This window comes from Epinephelus fuscoguttatus, linkage group LG19 (assembly GCF_011397635.1).
Source record: "Epinephelus fuscoguttatus linkage group LG19, E.fuscoguttatus.final_Chr_v1".
Lineage (NCBI taxonomy): Eukaryota > Metazoa > Chordata > Actinopteri > Perciformes > Serranidae > Epinephelus > Epinephelus fuscoguttatus.
In genome coordinates this window covers 34781829-34790603 of record NC_064770.1, presented here as the reverse complement: position 1 = coordinate 34790603, position 8775 = coordinate 34781829, and the positions used below count along the sequence as shown (strand labels likewise).

Sequence of the window (8775 nt, the reverse complement as noted above, 5' to 3'; positions counted from 1 at the left end):
GTGATCACACAGCATGGAGTATGTGAAAGAATGCTGCCGGGACATAGCAGGACACTGGGGGCCCAGTATTCCCAGCTCAAGCTTCACAAGCCCTTGGTGTGTTTTTTTTTTAATAACATCAATAAAAGACACAAACAAAAGTGAAAATTTGATCACAAAGTACGTATAAAAAGGCAGTGCCAACAGACCCCAGGACAATATGTTTAAATAAACAGAGAAGCTGGATGAGAGAAATAGTTTGAGAGCCGGAGCCAAGAGTAGGACCTCTCCCACTATCGGCATGGCTGTGAGAGCTCCATTGTTTTGTCCATCTCAAATAGCCCTGACAAATTGTGCTGAATGTAGAACCTCTGTCTAAACTAGAGGCATCTTCCAAAAACATGCTGGCACGGCGCCACAGCTCTATTTTCCCATCATCAGCCAGCGTCACTCCACAGCGCCCCTGCTGGTCAGTGCTGAGGCTGTGAAGGATGGAGTACATGCATTTTTGGCTCAGAGCTTTCATTAGTAACTTCAGCAAAATCCTTCAAAATAAAAGCCTATATATATATCAAATAGTGGGTTACAGTTCTCATCATGTATTATGTCATTAGGACTCTTTTTTCTCATGCTAACAAAACTTTTCCTGCACACCTCCATCCTCCTTTTCTGTTCGCCTTCCTCTATTGTATTACCCAGCTGACAGGTGGAGAGTGAGGCAGAAAAAGACCAGACTTTTCCTGGTATTCACTCTCAATGCACAAATCATGAGCTCATGTCAGATTCTAAAAATTAAGACTTCTATCTGGAGCATAGAATACCATACTGAGAGAGGGATGAAGGGGTTTATGGGGAACAAATAACAATATATGCACAAGTGATTAATCTGCGAATGAATTGTTTCTATATAGTTCCATTGTAAAGAGGGATTATTGAAGAGACAGTCAATAGGATTGACAGGCAAATGATGCCCCCATGTGGTAATATACATTTATTGCAGTATAGGCCAAGACAAGTTTTATGATCTCAGTCCAATTACACACAGCTTCCACTATTTTTAGAGCACAGTATCTGTAGTGCAATATCTATACTTCCATCAGTGATTTCCTTATTATATTGCTTTGTGTTTTTATACTTTTTGCTTATTATAATGCTCCTTGTTTTTGCGCAGTTCACTTATTTTACATACTTATATATTGCTTGCTGTGGGACAAATAAAGGTTTATCTCATCTCATGCCCCATCAGTGAAAGCCTGATTCAATGGCGGAGAACCCTGCAGAGAAAGTTGTTATTCCAGCACTAGCAACAACTGCCTGCACTGCAAAGCAACCTAAAAAAGGAAGACGGGCTTATTAAAAAGAGTCTAAAGGAGAGTCTGATAAACAAAATAAAACAACTGTCAATATTGGTGAAGCGTTTCAGAGATGGAGAGAAATATTGCTAATAGTTTAGCCTTCTGCTAACCAGAGCTAAAGGCTCAAGGCTGCAGCTTCAAGTTCATGTTTATGTAGCTAACATTAGCAAGAGCCTTGAATCATAGTGTGTCCTCCATCTCACTGCTTGCTGCTGCAGACCACCTTGTGGGAGGAGACCTGGCAGAAGCTCCTGAGACAGCCCCCTAGTAGGTGGCCACAGCAACCCGAATCCAGCCAACGCAAACCCCAGCTCAGGGTGACTGGATGGCCCTGACACCCCCCCCCCAAAAAGAGGCAGTCAACAGCGGCAGGGAGTGAGGCAGAGGGACGGTTGGGTGGCCAATTAGCCAATTCTTGTGTCATTTGTGGTCTATTAAACACAGACAGTGGGGAGCAGGCTGAATGAACTTGCTGCTTGCAACTGTACAAATTAAATAAGATTAAATAAATCAATGTATAGGAAACACTGGATTACTGTATGAAGCATGTGCATATGCTGCGGTTGTCTGTAATCAGATAGTCGTTAAAACAATTGTCAGATTATCATTTTAAAGAAACATGTTCTGCACTATCCTCTTGTTGATCATGGAAAGGCAAGACGGCATAAAATGGTAAAGATAATAAATCTTATAAACACTCAACACAAAGTATGAGATAAGAATATTTAAAAATATCAAAATCCAGTTTTTATTAAAATATTTACAAATACACTTATAATGTAAATCTCTCACCATTACATCATTAAAAATATCAAATACAAAATATAATGCGCAGCAAAGTAATATCAGGCATCGTACCTTTAGTAAAGACCAATACAGTAACTGTGGTTAAAGCCCCGAGAAGATTATTTTTATAACTACTTATATGTCATTTTACATGTGTGTTTTCAGCTAACTGTATTAACGACATAATTGTTCACTTCTATTAAGGCAGGGCTGCTCCCAAGAGCCTGTTTCTGTATGGTGAGGTGGTGGCAGTCGATGTGTCTGAACTCAGCTGCAAAAAGTCCAAACAGGAAGAAGAATACCATGACCAGGGCCCATTCGCACATAGCAGCCTCAGAGACATAGCCTGTATTGGCGAGAACAGTCACTGAAGGAGGGAAGAGAGCAGTCAAGGAGTGTAACACTAAATAAATGCATGTCTTGGTAAATCAAATAGTAAACATGTTGTAAAAATGTGATTTTTCCCGCTGGTAATCCTATTATTTTCCTTAAAATAATAAATGAATGGTTGAAAATACTTGCTAAAACGTAGCTAACATTTTTAACCATTTATACATGACTTTTAGCCTTAACGTATTGAACGATTGGTTGAAAGTAAAAGCTAGAACTTAGCTAACATTTTTGATTATTTATACTTTACTTTTAGCTTAAAAGTAATGAACGAATGGTTGAAAATATTAGCTAGAACTTAGCTAACATGTTAAACCATTTATACTTGTTACCAACCCCCCAGAACCTAAAACTGTGGGTAAATGAGGACACATCATGCCCATTGTGTTCACATGATATACATGGCGACATAACCAGGTGTTGAAATGTTTAGCTGCAGGCATCGAAGGGAAACGAAGACAGGTGAATTCAGAAGGTGTTAAGGATAGGAGTTTAGTAACTCAGTTTGTCCATGAGGGAGAGAAATACAGAAGGGATAAGTTAGTAAGGAGGCAAGGGTGTGGCCGCCTAGAAGGTGCTTGTGATTGGGAAATGCAAGTAGATTTAGGGGGAAAGCTTGTTGTTCCCCAGGAAATAGTCTGTACCAGGCAGAGGCCTGACTTAGTGTTGTGGTCAGTGAGTCAACAGTTTATTTCATTGAGCTGACAGTTCCTTGGGAAGACTCAGTGGAAGAAGCCTATGAAAGAAAAAATCTTAGATATGCAGACTTAGGAGCAGAAGCTGAGCAGCAAGGATGGAAGACTAGGATTTGTCCAGTGGAAGTGGGGTGTAGGGGATTCATCACAAGATCAGCTGTCTCGCTCCTGGGGGAACTCAGAGTGCAGGGACAGAGTTTGAGGAAGACAGTGAGGGAAATGTCAGATGAAGCAATTAAATTAGCCAGTTTATCTATAAGAGAAGAAATAATGTCAGTTGGGGGCCAGCAGGGGGAACTACTAAGCAGGGCACATAACTCCTTGAGATCAGGTGGAGAGATCCACTTCCTCTCAGGAGGAAATCCAGGAAGAGGAAGTATTTAAGTGTGGGAGTGGCCTATTTGAATCCATTTTGTTTGAGACCATATGCTGCAAGGTGAGTGTGTTTGCTGATCCTGTAAGTTTATTTAGCTCCTTTAACTTTAGCTTATATTATAGTTATGATATGTAGCCTGTGAAATAGAGTATGGTGAATGTGCTAGGAAAGGTAGTGTCGGCACTGTCTCTACCTGGAGCTCGCATGTACAGAGTCTGGGTTTGGTTGAAGATGGCAGTGCTGTTTGGGCTGAGAAAGCCATGTGTAAGTAAGGTAAAGGAGGTTGTTGGGTTGGTGCGGGGAGCAGTGAGACCTGGCATTAGGGGAGTGTCTCTGGGACGCCAGAGATCACTGTCTAGCCTCCTGGAGGTGTTGTGGGACCAACTAGATGAAACACTGGTGAAAGGAGGTTCCCACCCGATGACCCCAAAGACATGCTAGTTATCACTGCTCATTGGTTTGTATAGTTAAGCCTTGCCATATTAGCTTATCATAGGGCTTAGGTTTTTCAGTGAGTGTTGATCCTTTCTCTAGAGCACAAACTTCTTGTGTTTTATTTCAATAGCCTAAAAGTAATGAACTAATAATTGTGAATGATGGTTAAAAAATATAAGCTAGAACTCAGCTAACATTTTTTTTTCCATTTATAGGTTACTTTTAGCCTTAAAGTAATGAACTATTGATTGTAAATATTAGCTAGATCTTAGCTGACATGTTAAACCATTTAGGTTATGTTTAGCCTAAAAGTAATGAACCAATGATTGAAAATATTAGGTAGAACTTAGCTAACATGTTAAACCATTTATAGGTTACTTTTAGCCTAAAAGTAATGAACTAATGGTTGAAAACATTGCTAAAATTTAGCTAACATTTTAAACCAGTTATAGACTACATTTAGCCTAAAAGTGATGAACTAAAGGTTGAAAATATAAGCTAAAACTTAGCTAATAATTATGACCATTTATTCATTATTTTTAACCTAAAAGTAATGAAAGAATGGTTCAAAATATTAGCTAGAACTTAGCTAACATTTTCAATCATTTATACATTACTTTGAGCGAATGGTTGAAAATATTAGCTAAAACTTAGCTAAGTCTTTAAACCATTTAGAGAATACATTTTGCCTAAAAGTAATGAACTAATGGTTTAATATATGTGTGCTAAAACTTCCCTAACATTTTAAACCATTTATAGATTACTTTTAGCCCTAAAGACAGCTGCAGACAAAAAAAAGTTTGGGGACCACTAGTCTTAATAATAAATAGCTCTGCATTGTGGTTGCAACAATAAGCATACATTCCTTTTTTATTCCTTTGTATTCCTAATAATCCTTAAATTCCCCACAAGGACACAAGTGTCAATTTAGCTTGGATTTTGTATTTAACAAATTTGTTTGTCTTAATGCAGACTGATAGGAAGGATACTAGCGATGACCAGGCTGGTACAGAGGGTGCAGCAGGTCGCCCTGACGGGCCCGACCCAGAATCGGCCCTGAGACGGCTGAGCCCTGTAGGTTAGAAGCAGCTGCACCCAGAAGTAGGCCAGGCCGACAAAGAAAGCCACAAACGCTCCAAACAGGTGAATACTCCTTACGACTGATTGCTAAGTGGCAAAAGCAGAGGGAGAAGAGAAATTTTTAGTGTGCAGAGATTAATTATTATGGATTAGAAAAAAGACCAAAAAAGAGTTATTTATTATTCTCAAATTGTATTTCATTTTGTAAGCTGTTAACCTGGAAGTTGCCAAGGATGGAGATTGCTGTGGCAGAGGTGAATCCCAAAACAATGCTGGCTATGTTGGCCTTTCCATGCTGACCGTAGTCCTTAATCTGCTGGAAACGGATCACCACAATCCACAGGGCTGAGAGATACAGACAGAGAGTGAGATGGTGACGATGGTTAAGATGTTACTTGAGAGAAATCATGATTTGAGTACAATTTACAAGAAGACAACACGACCTTTCAATAAATAAAACAGGCATAAGTCCAAGACTTCAAAAGGAGATTTGAAAACTACCACAGCCCTGATTAGTAGCTTTGACTTAATTTTCAAGCAGGTACACGGAGACCTAAGCATATGATGGACAGATCTTAGATAATGACTCCTACTACCGAGAGCTGTATAAATAGATCTGTCATTACCTAAAACAGCGCAGATGTTGCAGATCTGGGCGAAGAGACAGCTCTGAGGGTTGTGGGTGCCACAGTAACTAACAGGTGAATGAGAGAATAAAAGCGTTATCATTCCACAATATGATTAGGCTGAACGTTTTGCTGTATCGCTTTCTACTGAGACTTATCATGTCTCAGTAGCATCATACCAACCTGATGTAAGGAAATCCTTCTGTGAGGTTGACTGATCCATTTCTTACAGATAGAACAAACCTAATGGGAGGACAACAACCACTGATTTATTTATTTATTGTTACTGGATAAACCCATGAATCAAATTATATCATCAGTCATGTTTAGTCATGTAACAAGCGGTTTGGGGGTCCTCCGCCAAATAATTCTGAGCATCAAACACTTCATTTCCTGGGTTCTGGTGAATTTTTAAGCACTAATTTGTGCCTTTTCTGCATTCATTTATAGTGAAAATGTCATTTATTTTTGTAGAATAAAAGCTCTCAGCTACGAAATCTGCAACTATGCTGCCATGTTGTTTCTACAGGAGTCCAGAAAGGACAAACCAAACATTAGCCCTTTTTACACAGAGCTTGTGCTATAGAGCCGCTACAATGTCCCGTCTTTATGCCTCCTTTGCATTTTTACACAGAACCAATCAAGGGCAGCATCATTCCGCTCCAGTGTGTGATTATAGACAGCATCCTGGCATCATGGAATCAAAAGAGGTCTGCCAGGCGTGACATGTAACACAATAATGTCTTGTGTGACATAAAACATTTGGGTCAGCAGCACTTTATAAACAAGAAACATGACATGACAATAACAATCATTTACCATCCCCGTTATATGGTGACTTATCTCATCCTCTGCTCCAAGGATAAGGAGTTAGCCGCTAACTGCTAAAAGCTGCTTTTTAAATGTATGGTGGTGGGTCACACGCCATATTACTGCCGTGAATAGGCTGTTTGAAAAGGACTATTGGCTCAAGATGTAGCCTGAGTGTCAGACTGAAGCTCCCAGAACCTTCAGTCTGACACTGCCTCCATTGAAGGCGATTTACAAGGGGGAGGGAATTTGATTTTTCCCTAACCAATCAGTAGAGATCAACGACTCACCCAGAATCTGACGTCATTAGTATCCATGCCTCGGGGGTGCCGAAAACAAGCGAGCATTGCCCATTTAAAATGTCTCCATCGTCGTGCACACCCAGCTGCATCGCCGTTAAATCCAGTTTAGCAGCTTCCTTAATTTGGTCCTCCATTAACGCGAGTAGTGGCAAAATACCTCGATAGCATTGTTAATGTGGTCTGTAGGATCTGTAGCGGTCGCCATTGTTACTATCCTCACCAGTTACCCACCGGCGTACAGCTTGACATCAGCGTTGCGCTGATTGGCTAATCACTAGACCCCCGGCGTTCATTGGTCCGTCCATCGTTTGGACGAGATAAATCGCAAATTCATTGAGACCAGAGATGCAAGCCTACTCAGTTGAGTGGGCCGGGTCTGTGGTCTGGAACCAGGCTACTCAAGATGAGGTTTTTGCGTCAGCCACTGCAGTTTTCCTACATAGTTTCAGTTACTTGCAATCTGCAACCTCACCACTAGATGGCACTAAATCCTATACACTATACCTTTAATGCAAATTTGTTATTACCGTGTTCCCCATACCTTTTCCCTTCCACCCACTGGGAGGTAGGTACTGTACTGATACACCTGTATCCACAACATATCTAGTGTGATTTACAGGCAATTAACTTAAAGCATTACTGCATTAATAAATAACAATATTTGAGTTTTTTTGCAGGTTTTGCTCCCTACTTTCTTCCCCAGTGCTGTAGGATGGAGCTCCTGGTCACAGAAGGTGCAGAAGGTTTTGTTTTAGGTAAGTGGTCTTAATGATACTGACCCACAATCACTGTCTGTGCTTAAATAGAGTTTACTGTGGACATATGTTGTGTGCTTTATCCATTCTGTTACTAGCTAAGCATATTGGTGTGTTTGTTCCGGACATATCCCCATTATGTTAAACTCAGAACTGAAGAGTTCTCAATAAACATCCCTACCAAAACTCCATGAAAACGTGGAAAAATTTGCACTGTCCCTTCTTAAATAAACTAAACTGAAAATGAAACAGCAAGAAAGCATTAATAAAGGAAGACGCTAAATACTCACACAGTCCAAATCCCCGAAGTGCCGAAGACAGCCAGAGAGATAGGGAGCATTGCCCACAGCCACATGTTGCAGGACAGCTGGAGTCCAACAGGAGCTCAACTCTGAGAACGGACATACCTCTGACTGAAAGTTGCAGTGTAAAAATTAAATACTATGTGTGTGAGAGAAGCCGTGTGTACTCACTGGTTGCAGGTTGAGATGCAGCTCTCTGTCAAAACTTTACCTGAAATAGCTCATTCAATCTTTCCCTTTACCTTAATGACACTAAGACACGATGGGAAGTCACTACACTTTGTCCTGATGGAGCAATAAGTCGACTTTGAGTCAGCAAAATATGACATCAAATTATGTGATTACTGCAGGAGGAAGGGTGGAGATTGGAGGGACGAAGAAAGGAAACATATCAAATTTGATAACCTTAAGATTTTAAACAATAAACTAAAAAACCTTACTCCATTCCCTGCACTGAGAAACACACAGTGGTGTGCTACACTGTCAGGTATGGTAAACGCTTCTATTTAAGGGCTGAGCTGGACTTTGAGCCCGTGTTTTTTCAGATTTACAACCTCTTGAACAAGTTCCTCTCAGTTTGAAGAGTGGGTTTCCTCTCCATGGTTTACCTTTTCCTTTCCGTTAACTGAAAGCAAACTGCAAAGGCTACACACTCTAAAAAAGAATGGTTTAGATCCTTTGTTTGAATGGTTTTTAACAATGATCAATTGTTTAAATGGTTAAAATAGTAATGAGTGAAACTCAGCTATTCAGGTCTTGGTGTGTACAGGTGAGCATCATAAATGTTAAGTAACTCAGTGTTAGATTAATAATTATTTAATTTGCAGTCCTATAATTATGAGTCAGGTTGTAAAAGTGCTCGCACCACATATGACCTTTGGTTC

At 40.2% G+C, this 8775-nt stretch overlaps 1 protein-coding gene across 1 annotated transcript; it reads right to left on the bottom strand.

Moving 5' to 3' along the window:
* Window positions 1-2168: 2168 nt before the first annotated feature.
* On the bottom strand, window positions 2169-8343 carry tmem150b (transmembrane protein 150B). Its single transcript, XM_049560805.1, has 7 exons — window positions 8063-8343; window positions 7880-7980; window positions 5906-5965; window positions 5723-5790; window positions 5314-5441; window positions 5006-5183; window positions 2169-2487 (listed from the first exon to the last, which is right to left on the bottom strand). The coding sequence occupies exons 2-7, from the start codon at window positions 7942-7944 to the stop codon at window positions 2282-2284; spliced, it is 705 nt and encodes a 234-aa protein (XP_049416762.1). The 5' UTR covers window positions 7945-7980; window positions 8063-8343; the 3' UTR covers window positions 2169-2281.
* Between the last annotated feature and the right edge of the window lie 432 nt (window positions 8344-8775).

Excerpts from the sequence above, each read along its gene's own strand:
- tmem150b (XM_049560805.1), bottom strand. The coding sequence starts at position 7,944 with ATGTGGCTGTGGGCAATGCTCCCTATCTCTCTGGCTGTCTTCGGCACT. Across the intron at positions 5,966-7,879 it reads ACTTCGGGGATTTGGACTGT|GTTTGTTCTATCTGTAAGAA; the intron begins GTGAGTATTTAG and ends TCCTCCCATTAG. Across the intron at positions 5,442-5,722 it reads CAACATCTGCGCTGTTTTAG|CCCTGTGGATTGTGGTGATC; the intron begins GTAATGACAGAT and ends TGTATCTCTCAG.